At 33.4% G+C, this 24,617-nt stretch overlaps 2 protein-coding genes and 1 long non-coding RNA gene across 12 annotated transcripts; 1 reads left to right on the forward strand and 2 right to left on the reverse strand.

The window, feature by feature from the left end:
• The first annotated feature begins 3,453 nt into the window (after positions 1–3,453).
• On the forward strand, positions 3,454–7,266 carry LOC145102324 (uncharacterized). Of its 10 annotated transcripts, none has more exons than XR_013706116.1 (9): positions 3,455–3,843; positions 3,961–4,136; positions 4,260–4,382; positions 4,510–4,952; positions 5,056–5,105; positions 5,200–5,373; positions 6,061–6,188; positions 6,452–6,682; positions 6,770–7,266. It is a non-coding gene; the product is annotated as an uncharacterized LOC145102324 (long non-coding RNA). The 10 variants fall into 10 exon arrangements; XR_013706118.1 differs by having other exon boundaries at positions 5,200–5,245; XR_013706115.1 differs by lacking the exon at positions 5,200–5,373 and adding an exon at positions 6,275–6,309.
• Positions 7,267–13,999: 6,733 nt separating this feature from the next.
• On the reverse strand, positions 14,000–15,444 carry LOC145102325 (calmodulin). The gene is made up of 4 exons (XM_079039708.1): positions 15,264–15,444; positions 14,511–14,668; positions 14,336–14,416; positions 14,000–14,260 (listed from the first exon to the last, which is right to left on the reverse strand). The coding sequence occupies exons 1-4, from the start codon at positions 15,337–15,339 to the stop codon at positions 14,126–14,128; spliced, it is 450 nt and encodes a 149-aa protein (XP_078895834.1). The 5' UTR covers positions 15,340–15,444; the 3' UTR covers positions 14,000–14,125.
• A 5,306-nt stretch (positions 15,445–20,750) lies between these two features.
• Positions 20,751–22,566, reverse strand: LOC145102326 (GATA transcription factor 5-like). The gene is made up of 3 exons (XM_079039709.1): positions 22,440–22,566; positions 21,960–22,294; positions 20,751–21,602 (listed from the first exon to the last, which is right to left on the reverse strand). The coding sequence occupies exons 2-3, from the start codon at positions 22,266–22,268 to the stop codon at positions 20,934–20,936; spliced, it is 978 nt and encodes a 325-aa protein (XP_078895835.1). The 5' UTR covers positions 22,269–22,294; positions 22,440–22,566; the 3' UTR covers positions 20,751–20,933.
• Between the last annotated feature and the right edge of the window lie 2,051 nt (positions 22,567–24,617).

The following is a 24,617-nucleotide window of genomic DNA, read 5'->3' on the forward strand; positions in this document are numbered from 1 at the left end:
CCCAAAACACCACATACCATACATATCAAACATACAATGGGACATGCCCCACACCCATCGGCCCCGCCCAACATCGAGCCCTAATCGAAACAAATCTGTCAGCAACATGAAATGGGCCCTGCCCCATCACATTCATTTGGCCCCGCCTGGCATCGAGCCCCACCCAACATTCATATAGACACACAAAACACATGCAAGAATCACTAAGATAAATAACATACAATATACTCATCAGGCCCCGCCTGACATCAGACCCCACCCGATAAACACATCACATCACATACATGCAAGAGTCACGCAGACAACTAGTATCCTAATCATAATAAACCATGGGCCAACATTAGTTCCTTCGACCCACCAAGCACAGTAAGGAAACTCACCTCCAACCACTGGAAATCAGATAAACGCTCAGATTGCTGATCTGGAAAATCTTCGTGCTAATCAATCAAATAAAACACCAATTAATAATTGGGTCACAATCCATGACAAGGAATCTAATTCATTTTTCCAACTCCCATGGTAAAAGACCATTTTACCCTTTCCTCACTTGGCCTAATAACCATGGCCCAACCTAATGGCTCCAAACACCCAATATAGCCCAAATTCCCAAATGATACCCAAAGCCCATTATGGGCCAAAATCCAAGAAGGCCCAAAGCCTAACAATATCCCAAAGTTAGAAATACTAATGGCCCAACAAGGCCCAAAACCCTGGTAGTCCAAATAGGGCCCAAATTGCAAAAGTCAACAAAAGTCAAAGCTGTTGAGTACGCCCAACGTACTCAAACTAACGCCCAGCGTACTCAAACTTACGCCCAAAGTACTTCTCTTTTGGCAAGTACGCGCTGCGTACGAGCTGGGTACGCCCAACATACTCCGCAGGTGCCCATTAAGTGCTTAATCGATTAAGCCACTTTGTCCAATCTCAGATCTGATCCTCTATGATGTCTTAACACATAAAGTTGGCCAATTTACTCCTTTATATGTCTTAATGGGACCCAATACTCAATAAAACCCATAATAAGAACCCTAAATCATAAAACTGGAAACTTTACTCCTTTGGATGTCTTAATGGTAACTACTTGGATTGTGGTGACTTGGTAAGACATGTAGAAGATATGGTGGATAACCTATTGACCCATGTTCAAATCTTGGCACTACTCAGCCCCTATGGCCATGGAGGTTCGTCTACAGTGACTCCAGGGCATGAGGCATAACCTCATATTTGTAGCGGGGGATTAGTCGGTGCGCAAAAGATGGCCCGAAAACCCTCGTTAGGGAAGTTCCCTTTCCAAAAAAAATCCTGCATGGTCCTATATAACACACCAATATTGCATTTTTATGAACAAGGGACCTCAAAAATGTCAAGATCTATCATCCTTAGCTTCTAGAGTAGCTCATACTCCCAAGCATGGATTAAAAGACCATATAAAGCGTAGAAACAATCCCTAACTAGATCTTATCAGAAGAACCATCAAGTTAAGATTTTATAGCTCCAAAAGCTTTCCATGTTGGTGATGTTTCTGGATCCACAAGCTCTAGCCACACCAATGCAACTTCCAAGAGTTCGTATTCCTTCAAAATCACCAAAATCACCTTCAAAGTTCATTTCTAAGCTCAAAACACTCAAATGGAAATTAGGGTTTCATTCATAGGGTTTGGGGAGGTGGAGGCTGGAAGGTTCATGAGTGAATTAAGGTGATTAACACAAACCCTAAAATTTAGGGTTTGCTCATGCTTACCGTACAACCCGTGTAACTATACGTGCACCCCACGTATGTTGAAGCCTCCACAATTCGGATGTCGAGCTAGTATGCCCGGCGTATTTATGGCGTAGGCCCACCGTACTTGGCTAGGGTTTAGAACCACCAATATTCCGAAGGCCATAACTTTTTCGTTCTAAATCTGATTTCGACGTTCTTTACATCCATGGAAAGGTAATGAGAAGCTCTATAATTATATCATCTCTTATTTTCCTTACATCTTCCCAAGCTTAAATCCAAAATTCATAAAATGCCTGAACTATCGCTTTACCGCTATACCCATGGGCTTCAAAACACGAACTGAACACTCGGTACCTATAACTTACATTATCCACTATCCAATGGGCCTAAACCTCTCCTTCCCAAGCCCCGAAGCCTTATGATATTTGATTCTCGGGTCACGGTCCTGAATTATGGAATGATCCGAAACAAGGTGTTACACATTCCCTTGAAGCCCAAAGCCTTTATTTGATCCATTTATTGTCCAAAATCCCAGAATAAGAAACTTCTTGAAACAGGATGTTACATACACACATTCGAATCATGTTTTCCACATATTGTAATTATACTTTGATATATTTGAATAAATAAAAATGAAAATTTTATGTTGAAAATCGGGACATTAAAGTAAGGAGTTGTTGGTTGTTAAACTCACGACCGTTATCACATTGAAAAGATTTAATGTTGGTTTAAAATTGATATTTAACATAAGCCCGAAAGTTACTAAATATGGAAACAACTTCATATTTATTATGTAATGGAAAACCCCACAAGAAATTAGAAAATTCATCAAGAAACAAACATTTATGTTCAATGACTGTGACCCAACATTTTAACATTGTACAACCCGACATTTTCGCCGCTAGTCAGGGGTGTGACACAAAACATATTAAGTATCATATATCTTAAAATTTAACATTTTTACTCAAATATATTAGGATAATGGCCTAAAATACATAGTTAAATAAAGCAATATCACACATTATTGGCGAAATAACACGAGGTCGTAAGCCCTGCTTTTTATGTTATTGGTGAAAGGGCGAAAGGTTGTGATCATTGATTGTTTGCATTGTATGTATATTGTGATGCTGTGTATTTTTGGGGAACTCATTAAGCTTTGTGTTTACAATTATGGATTAAATGTTTTTAGGTTGTGCTTCTGACAGTTGATGGGTTCCAGCTTGACTGTGATGCATCACATCTCCTATGTTTATGTTTTTAAGACTTTTGCTACTTTTAAGAATTGTGATACAGTGATTTCACATGTTAAGTTGTGTGGTTTGACACTATTTGATACTTAGTCTTTATGGAAATGCTTGTTTTACTTATACTTTTAAAAAGAAAATTTGAAAAAGAAAATTTTGGTTTGAAATTTGGGATGTTAAAATATAACAAAATTAGTTATAAGAGAACTTTTTAATATTTGTTTTAACTTTCCTTATTATATAATGATTCCCATTATCAAATAAGTAACTTTAGCTTCAAAATTATATATATATATATATATATATATATATATATATATATATATATATATATATATATATATATATATATATATATATATATTAAAATTCTGCTGCCTTAGCTAGAGTAAACTTGATGGGATTTGGCATCTTTGGTCCACATATTTTATGTATATACAAATTGGTCCGATTCTTGCACCTCTTAACAACAGTACTTGACCAGGGTATTGTTACTCGGGTTGAACACAGGGGTTAAGGCTTTTACTTCCCGATTTTTCCACTGTTTTCCTTATCTTGGCTCCAAATTCCACCATCTCCCCAACCCTCGTCGTCTCCATCGTTTCTCCCTTCTTCTTCACCACCAATCCAGACTGCTTCACACACTCCGCCTACTGCCGGTCGTGGCGTCTTAGAATTGCAGTCTTTCTCCGTTTCAAACACTTTGAAGCACAATTCTATTCGTGGAGGAAGCGGAGGAGAACGGATGATCGATTTAATTTTTAGCTTCATCTTTGGATTATTAGTAAAATTGAGAAAAATACTTCTCGGATTAAAGAAAAACACCCCAAATCGACATGGAGGGTTTGATTTTCTCGCTTCGTCCCCTGATTGTTGGTAAAATTATGTCGCTTTTTTTGCTCTTTGTTCGCGTTTTTCTTTTATGTTGGAACAATCGAAGCTCCTCCGGACCACATGTAATCTGTGATCATAATCATTACTCTAAACCTACAGCTAAAGTCTTATTGGATTCAAGGTTCTCTTCCCGATTCTTCTCTTATAAGCTACATGTATATTTTTCAATGGTGGTGTTGTTCTCTTCCCGACTGCTCGCTTTATTCCTCTGTTGGTGGTGTTGTTCTAGTACTGATGGTGCCCAACATAGTCCTAAATTCGATTTGTTAGAGAAGGTTAGTAACTATCATAATCTATCGAAACGTTGCACTCCAAATGTTTTTGAAATACCAATATCAGTATTTTGTGATCTTCTCCAAAGGAGTTGAAAGGCTAATCTGATCATCTGCAAACAACAGTTTTTTATTGATTTTATGGGAGAAGATGGGTCATTTTCCATGGTGGATAACAAAGAAGGAGCTTGATGAACTGTTTAGACAATTTTGACCAATAAAGAAAGTTATATCAATAAATTATAGAAGGTGAGTCACATTCTTAGTTAAAATTGTAGATTCATTGATAACTTTCATATGATTGCTGATTTTTATTGACGTTGCACATTTTAACCCACTTTTGAATGATAACTTTTGGGTACTCTATCTGTTACAGAAAATGGAATTGAAGGTGTGTGCTCCACCAGAGAGTGGGATTCTTATAGACCGATGCTGAATCTTTAATGGTTAGAATTTTACCATTGCTAGCCTCCGATAAAGATGAATCAGGTATAAAGAAGTTCATATCAGTTGTAAGTAAGCCTTCAACTTCAAAACTTGAAATAATTTATTGTATGTATAGGAGATTAGGCTCTGTTTGTGTGTGGTTAAGTGATAAATGTCCAAACTTCAAGCATGAGAGGGCATTACTGTAACTTTTGAAGCCATTAGTTGAATTCAGAATATTTGTTGCAGTTAAGGAGTTGAAATCCACTGAGATATGGGAGAGGTTTAAGCAAGATTGCCTAGAGAAAGATAACCGACTTTTATATCCAAGTGAAGCTTTGGTTTTGGCTTCTTGGCTGGAGGAAGAAAAGGAATCAGGAAAAGGCAAAACAGGTAAAGCATTTAATATAAAACTTATACATCTAATTATCACTTTTCATGTTAACATAAATCTTTATAGATCGCATGTTTTAATGTATAGAATGATTGTTTGCAGGTTCTTTCTGGCATATGATCTTTACTTAACCGGAGGTGGTTTCATGTAGTGTAAGTATACATCTATAGTTGTTGACAAATAAAAAACTCCTGAAACATTCGTAGTATATATTACTTAAACTACTAAAATGAGTGTTTTTTGTAGATGATTTCATTTCTTCATAATCCGATAGACAAATGCTTTTTGTCAGGTAGATAATGTGTATTTTTTATTATTAGTTATATATGAACGATTAATTGGTGAGTTTAGGCAACAAGATTAGCTTAACAGAGCAAAAGTGCATGAGAGCAAATACACAACCCTTCCCAACGTACTAAAGTCAGTAAATACAAACAATTATTAATTTCCTTTTTTGGTTAATAACAAATTTTACAATAACTTTATAATTACTCCTTGAATAACTAAAAATAGATAAAAAAAGAAATAGGTTGAAAGTGTATTCAAACGCTTGATCATTTTATTATTTGGATCATCATTTTTGATTTTGTGAACATATTAAATTCATTAGTAATTTTTAATGTTAACAAATGAAGAGAAAATGCTATATTTCTTTGTATTTTGGATGCAAGGGTATTTTAGTCAAATGTATAATTGGGTGACATTCAATTTGTATATTGGTAAAAAAATTTGTAAATTTGTCAAGTGGATCATAAATGGTATGGGCAGTAATTGGATCTTTAATTCTTTATTATTAGGAGGTGATTAGATGATCTTTCGAGTAAAGGGCGTTTTGGTCAAAACTGAAAAATACCAGACATAATAGATAGATAATATATTGTATATAGACAACATACGCATTACAGCCTTAATCTGAATGAACATGGTGTAACCCATAAAAATGTAGGCAATGTACTTTTTGAAGTAATTAGAGGAATGGAATGTTGAATATGAAAGGAGAATACAAACATGGGATTAGGCCATTTTATATATTTATGTGAGTTTCTGTTAACTTTTCTTATGTGATTCTTTACTTATTTTACCATGTGATTGAATTTGCATGAGCAGATTTGCGCTTGGAATGGAAAGGAAATCATCTTCAAGCAAACTAAATATTTGTTTCCATATAATAGGAAATTGATGGAATGAAAAAGATTTTCATTATTCTTGCATTTTCCCCAAAATTGAATCGAAAGGTATTCATGAGTTTGTTAATTATATTCCTAATGCAACTATATATTTTATATTAATTTTAATTGTGGAGTGAATAAACAATTTGTAGTATATCAACATATTATGCATATGTCAACTTTCAAGGTCATATTTCTTCTTCTTTTTTTAACTCTTCACATTTTTTTCTTTTTATTTATTTTATTTATTTTTAATTTTATATACTATTTTCTAACAATATTATAAAGAATTGATTGAACATTGTAATCTCATGTTCGTATAATTTCAGAAAGATAACTTCCAACTACAACAGGCACACCAGAAGATTGGATTAAACGGATACAGTTGCTATTTGAGCAAAATCTGGAAAAAAATTCGGCTAAGATTCAGATATATCCTTCTCAAATAATGCATGTTCAATGTAGATACTACTAAAACAAATTACTCTACCTCTACTACTTTTTTATCGTATAACAATGGAGATTAAACAGCTCCAAGGGCAAGATGGTCATCACAACAGGTCAAAATCGAACCATATGAGTGTTTTTGCAGTTTACTATTAATTTATTAACGATTTCTTAAGCTTTTTTTTTTTTTTTTTTTTCAGTTTTGGGATACGGACAACCATTGAAACATATAGTCGAAGGGAAATCATGCATCAGTACTCAGATCACACACACACACACACACACACACATATATATATATATATATATATATATATATATATATATATATATATATATATATTGGCTCTGAAATTACATTAATGCAAATAAAAATAGCAACAGACTTATATATATTTGTGTTCTATGTCTCCCTACTTCCATTACTTTCTATTACGACATTGTATTGTTTTATTGTAGGGGCAATTTGGTATAATGGGATGCATCAAGAAATAGATGTAGTTTATGCTACATTTGTGAGATAGCAATGTACTTTTGTCGTCAAAAAATGGTCTATAAAGCTGAATAAGTTTCATAAAAATGATTGTGAAACTTATAATATTTTGCATCTCTAACAATAACCCTTCTGACCCATGCGAAGCATGGGCAACCTTACTAGTTATACATATATAAAGTAGGAAAAAATCTATATTTACAAGTCGGCGTTCTATCTAACTAGTGACGAAAACAAACTTTTTTCCATTACATGCCAATTGTCTACTTCCATAGTTTTTACGACCCAACAAAGTATTTAACTAGTCGGTCTTTGTTTTCTTAAATGTTATAAGGGAAAATAACACTATATTACAAACAACTTTTGTCTTTGGTCCGATTTAGTCACTAAAGTTTTTTTTTAATAGGTCATTAAACTTACAACTTACATTTATTTTAAGTCACTTTCGTTAATTCTTAACAGATTCTCCATTAACTAGTTATTCTAAATTACACAAATGGTCTATATTTCAATTTCTTTCTTGTTTGGTCCCTTACCACCAGTTAACGAAAGTCAATAATGCAATTAAGATCTTCATGGGTTGTCTCGACTCGTGAATATGAGTTTCATAATATAGTCATCACTAATTCTACTCCGATCGAGACTGTATTTCACTGAGTTGATCTCGTCAACTCGCTTGACTACCAGACTCTCGCAACGAGTCACCTGAAAATGATGATTGCAACAACGGACGGGGAAGATGACGTTGTTTCCAGAGATTACTCTTCTTATTTTTCGGAACGCAGCGCGACACTTAAGTGATGCAAATCTATGAACATCATTAGTGAACAACATCTCATATTGGAAAGCATTGATGATCGGAAATAGTTAAAGGTCCGACGATTCAATTCTTTAATTTTATGGGAGGCATTAGTATTAGTCATAGGTCACCGAAGAAGTTGTTACAAATGTTTGATTTATATGATCCCTTATTGGATTTATTACTCGACATTGATGATGTTTTTTTTTATTCCAAATCAGCCGAATCAGTCAGAACTCAGGCAACATAACCTTGTGTGTTCCTATCCTAGGAGGGACTATTCATCTACTAACGAGGTATGTAATGAATTACATAAGCTTGATTTCAGATTATAAGCAAAACCTATGAGATTTTATTGTCTCTAAACATACAACCGGATTTAGATTCTCAAATAAGTCCACTACTCCGACTCTCCGAGTATGGATTTCACCGACCACGAAGGGCAATCACCATTAGCTCTCCACTTAATATGGATGATTGTGATACTACAATTCAACCCGGAAGGAAAATCCAAACAATCAAAGACAATTCCTTAACTCATTTGTTCATCATGAACAACATCCACTGCATTGTTCAAAAGATCAAAGGCTCATTGGAATTAAGGGAGATGATCGCAATATGTGAGAACTCTTACGAAAATCTTTAGAAGACAACTATAAACCACCAACGAACAACCTGTGTAGGAGTAATGTGTTGTTTGAGAGACAAAGGATTACAAACCATCAAAACTTTCTCAACTGATGTAGTTTCAAAAAGCTCTTTGAGAAAACGATTCAAGTCATTTAGTTCCATATTTGATGAAGTTCACAAGATACAATCATTAGTTAGGGTTGTCGGAAATGAAAGGTAGTGGTGTAGGTGAGGGACCAGCCACGAAAGAAATTAAAACTATAAGGATCATTTGTGTAATTTAGAATAAATTGTTAACGAATGATCTATTAAAAACTAACAAAAATGACTTAATAGACATATAAGTTTTAAGTTTAATAACCTATTGTACAAAAATAAATAAATAAATAAATAAAAATAAAGACAGTGACCATATCAGACTAAAGACAACAATTAGTAATGCTACAATGTCATTTTTTTCCAAGACAAAATTGCAAGAATGGTACCTGTGGTATGTCAAAACTAGCAACTTTGGTCCAAAATGGGTTTGGCTCACAATGATGGTCCAATAGTTTCGTTTTGTTGCGAGTTTAGTCTAATTTCCTATGAACTTTTTTATAATGATGAATTTGCCCCTTATTATTTCATTTTCTAATTATTTTTATTACAATAATTAAAAACAATTAAAAATAAAATACTCTCTCTCTCTCTCTCCCCACCGTATTTCCCCTGCTGCATTTTTTTTCTTTTTACCCAAGAACAATTCATCTTCTTCATCTCTTCCTTCTTAATTAATATGGGTTTGCGCAGACCAAATTCCGATGTTCTTGGATCTAATCTCCATGATTCCATCATCGCCTCTCAAAAACCCATAAAGAAATGATGAAAACCCAGGAAATCGACTTCATGAATGTTCAAAATTTCTGAAAAATAACGAAGGGTGAGTTTCTGAAAATCGACTCCATGGATGTTTCCAAGGTGGGTTTTTTTGGATATCTAATCCATGTCACCTCCGCTCATGGACATCGTCAATGTATCTCCGCCCGATGGTCTTCATCAGCTGCCTAGCAGCCCCGTGAAGATCTGAAAGAGCACCGCCACAGTTGTCCTTTTCCGATTATCCCCCTCACCGTCGATCTGAAACCCTTATTGGTGTTTCAAGGCCCTTCACCACCACCTGAATCGATCGATTTCTACTATGAAACCTAAACCTAAACTTGAATCATTTCATCGCCCCTGAAAATCATTGTCAGATCCGAAGACGAAATGATGGAGGACGAACCATATCAGAGATGGTGCGTCGCTAGGGTTTCATGTTTGCTTGTATTTAGGGTTTCAGCCGCCACACTTCTAGTTTTTAGGGTTGCAGCCGTCGTTTAGGGTTTCAGGTGAAAATCCTCATGCCGAAGAAGAAGATTTATCATCCTTAACCATCATCGAGATCTGAACATTTAGAGTTTTCTTGTCGTCACCCCTTGATGTTCATCAGATCTTGAAGACAGTGTCGCCAGGGGAGAGACACGATTGACGACTCAACAGATCTTGAAGATGGAGAAGGAGAGAATTCACGTAATCAGATGACGATTTATACTCCGCCTCACATCCCAAATATGCAGATATTTGTATCTTTGTGTGTGTATTTGGATTTATGTATATTTGGGGTTCCATTCTAAACCACTGAACTCGATCTCTTTCATGGTTACAAGTTTAGGATTTAGGAAATTCATATTCTTTTATGTGTTCTTGTATGCTAGATTTTTTATTATTTTTTGTGTGTTCATCTGGAAAGAAAGAAAAAAAAAGAGAGAGAGAGAGAGAGAGAGAGAGAGAGAGAGAGAGAGAGAGAGAGAGAGAGAGAGAGAGAGAGAGAGAGAGAGAGAGAGAGAGAGAGATTTTAATTGTTTTTTAATTGATGTAATAAAAGAAAAATAGAAAATAAAATAATAAGGGGCAAATCCATCATTATAAAAAAGTTCATAGGAAATTGGACTAAATTCGCAATAAAACGAAACTATTTGACCATCCTTGCGAGGCAAACCCATTTTGGACCAAAGTTGCTAGTTTTGACATACCATATGGACCATTCTTGCAATTTTGTATTTTTTTCAATAATATAACTTATGTTATATAAAAAATCAAACCAAAAATAAGAAAAAAAATATCAACATAATATATTATTTTAATTGGTAAAGGTAATATAATCATATTTTAAAAATAATAGCAATATGCGTAATTTTTTTTTCTATAATAATAAGTAAAAGATACTATATAAATATGTTATTATGATGTGTAAAAGATAAAGTATGTTGTACATATTAACAATAAGAATAAAAATACGTTGTTATTTAATACAATTATTCAAAAAAAGAAATAAACAAAAAACAATACGAACTGAAATTATATGTAAATATCGGTGAGGCTGATGAACACTTTCAATTGTAACTATGTTTTTTTAACACTTTCTAAACTATGGTGTTGTTTGTTTTTTCTGAGGCAAAATGTCTGCAGTCTGCGGACCACATCTGTAGACCTCTTCAGTAGAAGAGGTGGACCAAACGTCTGCGGTTTGAAAAAAGAAGACTGTTTGTTTTTTTAACATCTGCGGGCTATTAAAATAAACTGAAATCTAAATAAACTGATTTTTTTAAACTTCAAAGTGATTTTTTAATATTTTTATGACTTTTTTTTTTATATAAATAATCAACGAATCTATATCAGCTTTTATGTATTATTGTATAAAAAATAAAAATAAAAATGATATAAATTAACGTATATATTTTATAAAAACCAACAACTTTGGTTGCAAAGTTATAAGTAACATTATAATTAGTGATCAAAAAATTTGATACATAAATGGATGCAAATAAACTTTGATTTTTCAATTAAATCCATTAAAAAAGTACCATAAATATTTTCTCGAGAAATTGACGATATTGTATTAAATAATGTTTTACAAAATTTGGCAAAAAATATAAGAATATATTATGATTTTTTTGTCATATTTATATAAACAACTTCAACGACTATTATTATAATAAATTTTTATTTATAAATTTGTCAAAAATATAATGTTTGTATCGTCGAACGTTTTTTTAAGTTTTGTATTTTTTTTTCAAATTGTTCATCATTAATAAAGTTGGAAAAAATATAAATTTAAAAAAAAAAACTTGAAAAAAATAAAGATATATATGTTTTTTTAGGCTAGAAGATGTCTGAAGATGTTAGAAGACTCTGGTTCACGTCTGCGCCAAGAAGAGGGCGCGCAGACATTTTTAGGTCTGCAGTCTTAAAAAAAACAAACAGTCTGCGAAGGCTAATGTCTGCGCGTGGTCTGCGCGGCGCAGACAGAAGAGGTTACGCAGATCTGCAGACAAAAAACAAACACTACCTATGTGTTAGTTGATCCCACCCACTCTCACATGATATGTTTCAATGCTACATTATCTTTTGGTACCACTCTATCGAAGGGCCAAAGCATGGGACTCCTTGCAAAATATCTTCATAATCATACTACTTTTATTATTTGTATTGTTGTATATAATTTAAATTAAATTAATGAATATATATGGTCAGTTCTTGTTAGAGAAGGAGAGATAACAAAAATAATAAAAACATAATATTACTGATATCTAAGTCTGACTCTGACATTTCAAAAGCCTTGTGTAATAATCAAAGTTAAGAAGCTATAAAAAAAACTTCTTATCAAATATTTTCAAATAAATTTTCTACCGTTAAATTCAAGAGTTGGAGTTGATAACAAGAATATCATAAATTTATTACTTAAGAACCATATACATGTCTCCAATCATTAATAACAAATTGGAAATATTACAAGCATCTTTCAAAATTATATAAATAACCTTACTACTTTTTAAACATTGACCTTCTAGTATTTTTAGAAGCAAATTCATCTTTTATAATTTTATAATCAATAATTTCAAACGAAATCAAAAGTCAAAGCGTTAAATATCTATCAAGAGTCAAGGCATGGTAGATTGAAAATAATGATTTAAAAGTTTTTTTTTAAAAAAAATTTATTCCACTAATGCAAATAATAATTTAATAGTTTCATTCCACTAAGAGCATTGGGTATGGGCCGATGTTATAACGCCATCTTACATGACACATCAACATTAACACCACCATAACACCATGCAGGAAATGATATTCCAATGTTATAACTTGTTAAGAGGTAGAAAAATGTAGAGAGAGAGAGAAAGAGAGAAAGAGGTAGGAAAATGATTTTGATTGGTTACTATTCCCGTTTCAATATGTGGTAACGAGCACCAGAAGTGCCATAACGAGCTTCAACGAGTTGGGGGGGGGGGGGGGGGGGTTGTGTTCCCTGTGTTATGACGTCGTTTTCGTGTGCCAACTCAGCCAGTTCGTTTCTCGTTGTGACCCACACCGTATACTCTAAGGCACGGTAGATTGAAATAATAATTTGATAGTAATATTTTAATAATTTCAGATTGTTGAATAAATATCGGTATCTAAGATATAGCCGTTTTGAAGCTTATTTGTAAGATTTTTACAACTTGCTTTTAAAGCATTAGTATTAAGTGACTTCAATCTCTTAAGAATGATTGTTGATGTGAATATTTAAGTATTAATTCAGATGACTCCATTCTTGTTAAAATGTATTTTCTTAAAATTTTATTTTACTATTTTTTAACAAATACCATATCAATTCTCAAATAAGAAGCTATAACTCTAATATAATTTATAGGTTTTCTCAAACTCATGCAAGGTAAATAACTGTTCTCATATTACTAATTGACTCGTCAATACACAAAGTTTTATATTTGTTGTTGTATATTCATATTATTTACTTTAGCAAATATATAATATCATATAGAATAAAAGTGATAAAGTCAAATATGTCAAGTTGATTCGATGCTAGACAATGACTTTGAAAGTTAGGGTCTCTTAGATTTTAAACTTTTGATATTTAAGATTTGTTTTCTTTACTCTCTCTAACTTTTATTAAAAATAAAAGATTTGCTAGATATTATTATTAGGAATAAAATTTGTATTTTTCTTGAATGTGGATACTTTAAAACTACTAAAATTGTTGATAACGCCCAAACTGATTTAGAATTTGAAATAGAATTTTACTTTTTTTGTTTTTCGTTAGTTTGTTATAATTAAGATGACTTCAAATATTATGTAAGATTATGTCATGACTAATTTTTTAATAACAATACATACTGAATTTTTTTAATGAAAAAGACCTATACCTTACTATAGACCCGCCCATGATTTCAAGGACCTCTTACAAAGGCATCGTACGATGGCACCACAAGCACACCATCAATCATATCATATGTTATTAGTGATTTGTTAAAGATAATTCGATTAAAGTTATCTAATCTAAAGAATCGATGTAAATTTGTGTAACTATTCAACAATATAAGGCTTAATGTACTATTGTATAAATAGTCAAAATTAAAACTGATTTCTTTTTAAATCTGTTTGAAACGTGACTGGATATTTTGTATCAATTAACATAATTTGGCAACTAAATAGTTAAAAATGAACCATTGTTCAATTAATAAGTAAGTCTTAATGAGTGAGTGAGAGTGAGTCTGTGTCTAAATCTAATTAACAAATAGAATAAGTATTCAAATGAGAGTATTATTATTATTATTATTACTACTTAGCAAGCATCATCCTCACAAACTCCTCATAGTTAACTTGACCATCACCGTCCATGTCAGCTTCTCTTATCATCTCATCCACTTCTTCATCCGTCAGCTTCTCCCCCAGGTTTGTCATCACATGCCGAAGCTGTGCACAATCAATCACATAAATAAATAAGCACAAATTCAATTCTACAAAAAAAAAAAAAGTAAAAATTCATACTTCAGCAGCAGAAATATATCCATTCTGATCCTTGTCAAACACCTTGAAAGCTTCTTTCAGTTCCTCCTCAGAATCAGTGTCCTTCATTAACCCAAACAAAACAATAAAAAACTGGATAAGGTTTCTATTTCAAAGAATTTTAAATTTGAAAAGTGAGAGTGAGAGTGAGAGTGACCTTCATTTTCCTGGCCATGAGATTGAGAAACTCAGGGAAATCAATGGTTCCATTCTGATCAGCATCGACTTCATTGATCATATCCTGCAGTTCAGCTTCAGTAGGATTCTGGCCCAATGACCTCATAACTGTTCCCAACTCTTTAGTCGTAATACAACCTTATATATACATATAAACAAAATCTCAATTAAGTTAAAGGATTTTTGCTAGACATACGAGATATTATATCATTATTTTAAACAGATCGAGATATTAAATCCCAACCTGTTCTTCAACATATATGAAAATTGAACACTTAACATCAAATTATATCATCCAGCGCACCATTCAGAGCATATATGATAGTATAATTAATAATATACCCTCCTCAAACACTATAGACATTATAGATTTGCATATGATGAGGATTGAGGATGGAGGCATAAAAATTGTGATTTCTTCCCAGCGTAATTACTTTTACTTCGTCGTATAAAATCAAACGATATAAATATTTTTGACGCACTGAAATTTTTTAACAATAATACCAATAGTAAAGACCAAATGCAGATCGAGTAGTCACTTTTTGTGTGTTTAATTCTATATGCAATAACTCCAAAACAATCGAAAACAACAAATCCTCACAGATCTACTAAAAGCATACAAGCACATAAGATACTGTCAAGTAAAAAACAAGTACGGATCTACATAAACAGGCATATTCAAAAATAATAACCAGATATGTAACAAGGAAAACGAGAAAAACTGTATATATACCATCTCCATCTTTGTCGAAGAGGCTGAAAGCTTCCTTGAACTCAGCAATTTGTTCCTCCGTTAGTTGCTCTGCCATTGTTCCGATTAACTAGAGAGAGAGAGAGAAAGAGAGAAGCAGTAGTAGGGTTTTGGGGTTAAACGCGTAGATAGGAGTAGGAGTGAAATGTGTAAGAAAATTACAATCCGTATCGGGTACGGCGACTAGAGACTAAACGGGTTGTCAACGCTCCAAATCACTAATATGGACCGTGCCAAACTTTGGTGTAGAGGTGTACAAAATTAAACGTTTTTTTAATCGACCTAAAAAATCAAACTGGTTTTTTAATAACCGGTTCACCTTTGGTTAGAAATAGGTTTTAATAAAAATTAAAAACCAATTTTTCTAAAGAAATTGAACCGAACCGTTTTTAACTGAAAAAAATGGTTTTTTAACACAACTTTACTTCCAAAACAAGTGTAAAATACACCTCTATATATATAGTATAAATAGGTAATAGTCTGTTTAGTGTTATCACACTCACAAGAAAAATGGTTAACTCAAAAAATGATTGCAATTCCGAATGATATTGTTGTATTTATTTTTCAAAAACCTATCAATGTTTGACAAACTTTTTGAGTTGGTTGAAATGACTTTTAGGATGTAAGTAACATGTTGCAAAAATTATGGGGCTTTGTTTATGAATGACTTAGGAGGGTAACTATCTCTTATCTGTGTTCACATATTGACAACTTCTTCTTTTTTGTACATAATAAAGCAACTAACTTGTTTTAACTGTTTAAATTACATCAATATTACCGGTTACTACCTGTTTTAACCGGTAACTCAAATGGAAAATGACTTAGGAGGGTAACTACCTCTTATCCGTGTTCACATATTGGCAACTTCTTATTTTTTGTACATAAGAAAGTAACTAACTTGTTTTAACTGTGTAACATCCCAAAAATCATGAACAGAAATTTCGTTTTTAATTTAATACTAAAACCATAATTGTCAAACCATTAATTTAATACTCCGACATCGGGCCCCGCCCGACATCAGGCCCCGTCTGGCATCGAGCCCCGCTCGGTATACATATCTGTCTCTCTTAGGCCCCACCCACTAACCACATGCAATCATATAACATGCTAACACATAAAAAAACATACTCTACCGTATTCATGTCCTAAGAAACATACTCTGCTAATAATGAGATACAGAACTTCGTCCGTACTCAACTAGTTCCAGCTAGGGCTTCAGCAGTGCAAGGTGAGTCTCCTCACTGTGTGAATGGGTCTAAGGCCACAATGTCAGCCCATGTAGTCTATGAGTAGGAAGACCCGAGGGTTAGCCCTAGGCATTGTATGCTAGTATGTTATTCCAGACCAAGGTCCGATGTCGGGCGGGTGCCCGAGGAATGTTTGCATGTTAGATTATACTTGTTGTATGTGTGATACTTGTATGTGCCTGGTAAGGAGGTGAGTGTGGCGAGGTCCCATATCTCATCACTAGCTAAGTACGGACGATGTTCCGTATCTCATTATTAGCAGAGTATGTTTCTTAGGACAGGGATATAGTAGAGTATGTTTCTTTATGTGTTAGCATGTTATATGATTGTATGTGTTTAGCGGGCGGGACCTGGAAACAGGCGGGGCCTAAGAGAGACAAACCTGTATACCGAGCGAGGCTCGATGCCAGGCGAGGCCCGATGTCGGAGTATTAAATTAATGGTTTGATAATTATGGTTTTAGTATTAAATTAAAAACAAAATTTTTGGTCATTATTTTTGGGATGTTACACAGTTAAAACAAGTTAGTTGCTTTCTTATGTACAAAAAACAAGAAGTTGCCAACATGTGAACACGGATAAGAGGTAGTTACCCTCCTAAGTCATTTTCCCTTTGAGTTACCGGTTAAAACAGATATTAGCCGGTAATATTGATGTAATTTAAACAGTTAAAACAAGTTAGTTGCTTTATTATGTACAAAAAAGAAGAAGTTGCCAATATGTGAATACGGATAAAAGACAGTTACCCTCCTAAGTCATTTTCCCTTCTTATGCCCGAGTGGAGTCGTCCAATGAACTGTGATACAAATATATGATACATCGGAAACAATGTAGAGTGATCCAAACATTTGTGGCTAATGAGATTGTACCTGAAAATCTAGCAAAGAACTACTTTTAAATCCCTATGATTTTTTTGTAAATTCTTTAATTGCATCACGTTTTAGGGTCGTGCGACTTATTTGACAAAAACCCGATTGTAAAGCTCTCTTGATGAATTTTATAACTTTTGGTCGGCTAAAGAAATAAAATGAAAATCATTCTTATATGACTAGTTGTATAGATAAATCACAACCCAATTGGTTATCATAACGACATATTCGACAAACTTTAGCTAATTGTGTTTGGGTAGATAATGCATCTTCATTTTTCCTTTCACATGATATGTAACAACTTATAAGTAAATTAAATCAATAAAACTTATTAACTAAACATAAGTTATAAATCACTTATTAATTTCAAAACAAGTTTGATTACCAAGCCGGAGGCAAGATCTTTTCCGTATAAACCAATCCAACAACCAAATTGATCGTGACTATTCTACACATCACTCTTCGAGTTATATACACAGGGCCGACCTAATAGGGCGGGCAAGCTGGGCGACGGCCCCGGGCCTCGTTACGGTTTGTGGCCCCAAAATTATATCTGTCTTTTACTTTATATATATGAATTGTGTTTATAATTTATGCAACATTTCCTTAGACTAGATGGTTAGTAACGTGGCAAGTAATGAGAGCCGGCCCAGGTTTGAATCTTTTGGAGGCTTTTTTTATTTAGGTATTTTATTGAGTTTTGAATCCAAATTATAGAAATAGTCCCTTCATTCTTCTTTGTTATTCAAAAATCATCCAAGTTATAGAAATTATTCCTAGACTCTTTGATTTTTTTACAAACCACCCATACATTTATTTCATTTAAATTTTTGGTCTTTTTCTAGCCATTATCATGGATAATTTTTCTATTTATATATGGGATTTCTACCTTGCATCATCTTTTAATATATAATATAATAACTATTATTTATAGTTTTGTTATCAAAAATCATGCTAACCTACCTGTTTTTCACCTGACCATGATTTTTTTTTTCCAGACACTCATCTTTTTTGTTTTTTGTTTCAGACACCAAAGTGGCAGTTTTTCAAAATGGTTCGATTATGTGTTTTTTTCTTTGTCATTAGTTTTTTTGTGCTAACCTAGTAGTTTATTGTATCATTGTATTATTTCCATACCATATATATTTCATTTAATAGCAAATGCTCATGTACTTGTCTCCATATCATTGTATTATTGTTTTTGATTATTAAATTTTGAGGGGCCTCTTTTTTAGTTTTTACCCCGGGTCTCAAATTGACTTGGGACGCCCTATATATACACTAGTATTGTTACCGGAATTAACACTTAAAGTGTGTGTTGCAAATGATAGATTATAATAAACTAACTAATTACAATAAACTAATCATATGTTTGTCAGGGTTTGTTTTTCCATGTTAATGTGATGTTGTTGGTATCGTGTGTTTCTTTTATTGACGATTACTTACATTCACTAAGAATTTTCATGCCTAATACTTTGCGCTTGTGACGTGTGCCAGGTGAAGAATAATTGCTTGAGTGAAGGGAGTACTAGAAGAGAGTTGATAGTTTAGTAGTATTATACTTTTGTTCTCATCTCTATAAACTAAGTTTGCTTGTGTTAATAAAAATTTAGTAAAGCACTAAAGACCTCCACTATTTTACTTGTGAATTACATATTTCTAATGTTTTAAAGACTATTGCAAGCTGCATGTACATGGAATTTTAGAGAGTAGGACTTCATCAGTCTTAGTGCGTTGCTACCGATATGACTTTTTAGGCTCGATTCACGACCCACATCTAGTCAACATGTGTGTAAGAAAGTAAGAAACAAGGATAAGTGGTCGCTTAATTGTCACAATCCATTTATAGGGAATGGGCCCATCATTCTTTTTTGGCAGAGAAAGGAAATTACATTGGTATGTATATTAAGGAGACATATAACATTATAATTGATGGAGAAAAGTGTTTACTCGCCAAAAAAGAAACTAATAAACTCGCTGAAAATAAGACTTTTTTACATGACATCTAAGGTGTTTATGAACCTTAATCAAAATACTTGAATAAAGTCATTATTTAAACCTAACATTGTAAAGATTCTAAGTTGCCAACTTGCAAAACATTTAGACAACTTTTGTGGAGTTTATGGTTGATATGCATTCACTTTTCCACTGATAAATGAAAACAAAATGAATGTTGAGTAAATTACAGGAATGGTTCCTATGGTTTAGAGTAATTTCTACGTTTGGTCCCTAACTTATATTTTTAACTTAACTTATTTTTGTTTTTGTTACACGATTGGTCATTGTCTTATTTAAAAAGACTATTTTGCTCTTGATTTTTTAATTTATTTAAATAAACACACTTTCAACCTCACCCTTCACCTTACCTTACTTACCTTATTATTTTTTCCTATTTAAATAATAGTCATTTTAGGTAAGACAAGGAGCAAATGCGTAACAAAAACAAACACTAGGTACCAAGTGCATAACAAAAACAAACAATATGGATATTCCGAATTAAAAAAATAAGTTAGGGACCAAACGCACAAATTATCCTAAACCATAGGGACCATTTGTGTAATTTACTCATGAATGTTATAGGTGGACGAAAGTAAATACTTGATTTTGATGTATCTCAAATTATTGATTTTAAAATTTAATTGTTAGCAAATGCAAAGGGCCACATACTTAGGTCGGAGGGTCATCATTTGTTTAGCAGAAGTAGCTCTAAATTTTTAAAAAATACATATAAAAGCTAAAAGCTAATAAGAACTCGAAATTGTTTTTGGATTAATAGTTTTTTCTTTAGAATAAAAAGTTCAAAACTCGGCTGTTGAACATTTTCTTTTTAATTAATTCGAGTTTTTTTTTAAAGCTAAAGACTAAAAAGCTTTAAAAACTCTCAAAAGCTCATTGCACCCTAAATGCATATTTTGTATTCCAAACTTCAAAAGGTTTATCGAAAATGTTAAAGGCAATGATTTTTATCCCGAACATCAAAATATTAAATCACAGAAACAAACTGTTCTATAATACCAAACATCATCAAGCTCATTGTACACAATTATACAATAAGATGAAATATACAAGTACAACCATGTCTCATCTTAAGGCCAAAATATACAACATTTTATTGCATTGTAGACTTCTTTATGAGGATATGCAATTAATACAACTAAAAGTGCAATCATATGTTAACTATTAAGCGTAATGTGGTAAAATAATTTATTTTTTACTCCTAAAATAACACGTCGTGGCATATTTTATGTATCAAACAACTTTTTTTAAATAAATTTGAAGAAAGGTTAAATAAATGCAAGACATATTTAGTTCTTAATATAATTACTACATCTAAAATATTGTGGGAACAAAATATTTATATGAAAATAATGCTAATCGTAATTCCAAATTGGGATAACGTAGTAAAATGTAATTAATCTAAAATTAGACCACCCTAACTAACGTTAGGAACCTAACAACTACAAAAGTCTTCCAACATCCCACTAAAATTATACAATTTGAACCTAACCAGCTCAAACCTAATGAATCCGGTCCTGTCTAACATGAAAAACTATCAAAACCAAAACTAAAATCCGGTTCAACTTCAGTTTCCTTCTTCTTTCTCATTTCCAACACTTTTCGGTGACTGTTAGAATGCAAATCACCAGAAAATGTTGGACTACAAGCCGGTCTGTACTCAGGATACAGACGACCGGATTTGAACCGAACTCCACAGGCATTACACAATGTCTTCGGTCCTAAAGGACCAGTTCGCCACTGAGGAGTTTTCTGAACCTGACAATGTGTACACCGTCGTTGCGTTATACATCCATTTAAATCGGATGCAATCGCGGTACCCGTATTTTTCTTATGCTTTTTTGTTGGTGGGGTTTGGAAATTGAAAATTGATTGTATGATTTGAACCGGGTTTAGGGAATGCATAGTGGTGGACGAGTCATAGGAAGATGAGGTGTCCATGGATGACTCGGTCAAACCGGACCAAACTTGGTCGGTTTTCTTGGACCGTTTGCTTCTGCACTTTCGAGGTACTGGGTACGATAATCCCAAAACGGTAAAACTTGGAATCACCGGTCTTACCGGTTCGTGCCGGTTCATGGTGAATTTCACGGTCTTCTTCAAATTCGTCGGCGGGAATGAAAGCGAAAATTCCGATGTGGAATCATCCACAATTTGTGATAACCATTCAAGGTTTTCCATGTCGTCAACCTGGAAATAAATTCTTCGTTATTATTATTTAAATTAAAATTTGTAGTAAAATTGACATGAGTTCAACTTTTCATCCAAGAGATTTAATGAATTTGTTTGAATCAAAACTGCAACGTTTAAATCAATGAAAAAATGTTAGACCTGCAATAGAAATTTCGAAAAAGTTGTTTGTACTTTATTTTTAATTAGATACTTTTTTCAGTAAAATTCGTCGTCTTCACTTTTCCATACGAATAATTGAACATAATTCGACTTTTTTTCATCACGAAAATTAACGAATTCGTTGAATCATGAATGCAACGTTTGACCAGAAAAGTCAAACGAAAAGAGATGTTTGTTTAACCATGTTGTAATTACCGGAAGGTGAATTTCGCCGGCGGGAAGAGAGACAAGGTCACCGGTACTTGAAAAGTGGCTAGAAATCATCGAATCCTTCTCTTCGTCTTCCTCGGAATACTCTTCAAAACACCCACCATCGGAATTATTAAAATCCTTGTCGGAGAGGTCCAACAAATCATCCACGGAAAATTCATCAGGGGAAACATTAACAACGTTATCGATTCCGGCAACACACCATAAATCTTCAAACAAGGTTTGTTGGGTTGATTTCGAGCCAAATTCCTTAAGAAAACTCGATTTCAATGCTTTTGCTTCAATGCACTCCATGGTGGTTTTGGGGTTTTTTTTATTATCTAAAATTTAAATTTAAACAGACAAGTTATATTCGAGCGTTACAGAGAAAAAAAAACAACATAGAATTGAAACGCAGTTGATAAATTAATGAAACAAACAGTAGATAGATACAATAATTGTGTATGTATAGGTCATAGGTGGTACCTTTGGAAATGGAGAGATATGTAGAGAGAGAAAGTGTGTGTTGCAGGTGGAGGTGGTAGGGATGGGAGAAAAAGGAAGGGGGGAATTGGGTAAAGAGCACTGAAATGAGAAGATTGGTTAGTGGCCGAAACTGATGGTGGAGTTAATTCTTTTTTTCTTTTTTCCTTTTCTTTTATTTGAATTGAATTTAATATATTGAATTAATTACACAAATAACAAATATTGATACTATATATCTTTGAAATTCGTATAATTGTTTGATGTATATACGTTCTTTTAACGCATCAGCAGAAAAGTTAATTTTAATGTATAAAGTATAAACCATCTTAAATTAGCTTATTAAAACTTTCATATTTAACAAATTATATTTAAGACACGTGCAATCATTTACATTTTGTTGTCGAGTTCAACTTAAAGAGAAAAAAAAGGAATTGAATAGAAGTAAGAAGAAAGTAAACAAATTAGTATTCCAGAGTTTAATTAAAGAAATTAAGTGGATGGAAATAGAATAATCATTTTTTTTTCTTAACTTTCCATCCGATTTGAAATGATTTGAAAAGAAAGAATGTGAATACTAGAATCAACGCGTAAGGGCAATGTTTGAAAACTCAAACCTTGAGTTAATCATTAAGATCAATATTTGCTCTTAATTAAGGGTTTCAGTCGAGTCTGGGAATACCAGTCAAGACTTGAATGAAATAAATATTCAATAAAGTACCTAATATTAAACGAAATAAACTATGAGTATAATCAATGTAAATACATTTAATGAACAAGAAGAATGTTATGAAAGATCTTGACTTGAGAGAAAAGTGAAAGAGAATTAAAGAGAATTTTTTGTTATCTTTGGAGTAACAATGCATGTGGTTTTGAAACTCCAAAATGGTACTTCGGAAGAGTGGCCAGGTGGGGTGAGAGGATGACCAGAGTCATTCATAATGTCTTTGATAGATTCCTTTTGAGAGGAAGTATCGATTTTGGCTCTCTTTTTGGATTTTAGTTTAGAGGGAGTGGTCTTTCTCTTGGCCGCCTTCTTTTTCTTTCCACAAGTCAAGATTGGCTTGGCCACATCCGATGTGGGCTCAATAGAGACTAGGGTAGACTGTGCAGGGTTGTACATAGTCGGGTTCTCTAGATGATATTTCAAGTGAAGGGACTCGGATGGTAGTGTGGGTCCGAAAGATGCTTGGTTTGGAAGGCGATAAGTTTTAATAAATTTAAAGGTCAGAAATACCTCTTTTGGAATGGTGTCGACTGGAATTGGTTCTCGCCTCTCCCGGTAGAGTTGTTGAATGGTAAGAGACAAGAATCTCGGACTCAAAATTCTTGAGGCTTTCTCTTCACAACAAACTTCCAAAAATCTTGCCACAAGACTTCGGTTAGGTCGACAACGTTCGTCTTTCTGGAATATATGTTGTAAACGACATAGAGCCAATCTTTGCTCATAATGTATGTTCCATCATGTTTCCCTAAGAGACCTTGAAGGATGAGGTGCATGAGTACTGTCTATAGTCCAGGAACTACAGATTTCTTGAACTTTTTCGCCTTGAACTCTTCTGCATACCCAATGTGGTTGAGAAACGCCTAAAACTCTTCAGACGATGGTTCTTGAACTGTAAAACCCATAGGGTTTTTTGGAATCCTAATGGCTCTTAGAAACGTCTATTTTGGGACTAGCACAATTCGATCTCCTGTTATCCTAATTTCTAGAACTCCATCTTCAATCTTGATTCTGTCAAAGGCGATGTGAAGGAGACGAAGTGGAATTGGAGGATCGGAGATTTTGTGATAGGAATATCGATGGGATGACGAGACATGAACTCGATCATGTAACGTCTGCAGATTCGGGCAAGTTAATTTAGAGACAATGAACATTAAAATGAGTTTTGGATGGAAGATCATTTAGAAGGAATAATCTTAACCAAGGGGTAGTATATGTTACAAGGGTTCCGTACATAAAAAGAACGCCGAAATCCGAGTTATAACGAATGAGTTATGACATGTCAAAGTTTTGCGACAGAACCGACACGGCATCAGGAGACGTAAATAGTGAATTTACAATAGAGCGGCTTTTAGCTTTAGCGATCTAAACGAAAGTCGTAGAATACGTTAAACCGAGAGCGTCCAAAAGAAGAACGCCCAAATATGACTTTGTATGAGGAAGTTATGATTTTTCGA

The sequence above is a fragment of the Lactuca serriola genome, chromosome 4 (genome assembly GCF_051521515.1).
Source record: "Lactuca serriola cultivar US96UC23 chromosome 4, Lser_US96UC23_V15, whole genome shotgun sequence".
NCBI classification, from domain to species: domain Eukaryota; kingdom Viridiplantae; phylum Streptophyta; class Magnoliopsida; order Asterales; family Asteraceae; genus Lactuca; species Lactuca serriola.

Excerpts from the sequence above, each read along its gene's own strand:
- LOC145102325 (XM_079039708.1), bottom strand. The coding sequence starts at position 15,339 with ATGGCAGAGCAACTAACGGAGGAACAAATTGCTGAGTTCAAGGAAGCT. Across the intron at positions 14,669-15,263 it reads CTTCGACAAAGATGGAGATG|GTTGTATTACGACTAAAGAG; the intron begins GTATATATACAG and ends TGTATATATAAG. Across the intron at positions 14,417-14,510 it reads TCATGGCCAGGAAAATGAAG|GACACTGATTCTGAGGAGGA; the intron begins GTCACTCTCACT and ends GGGTTAATGAAG.
- LOC145102326 (XM_079039709.1), bottom strand. The coding sequence starts at position 22,268 with ATGGAGTGCATTGAAGCAAAAGCATTGAAATCGAGTTTTCTTAAGGAA. Across the intron at positions 21,603-21,959 it reads CCGGCGAAATTCACCTTCCG|GTTGACGACATGGAAAACCT; the intron begins GTAATTACAACA and ends ATTTATTTCCAG.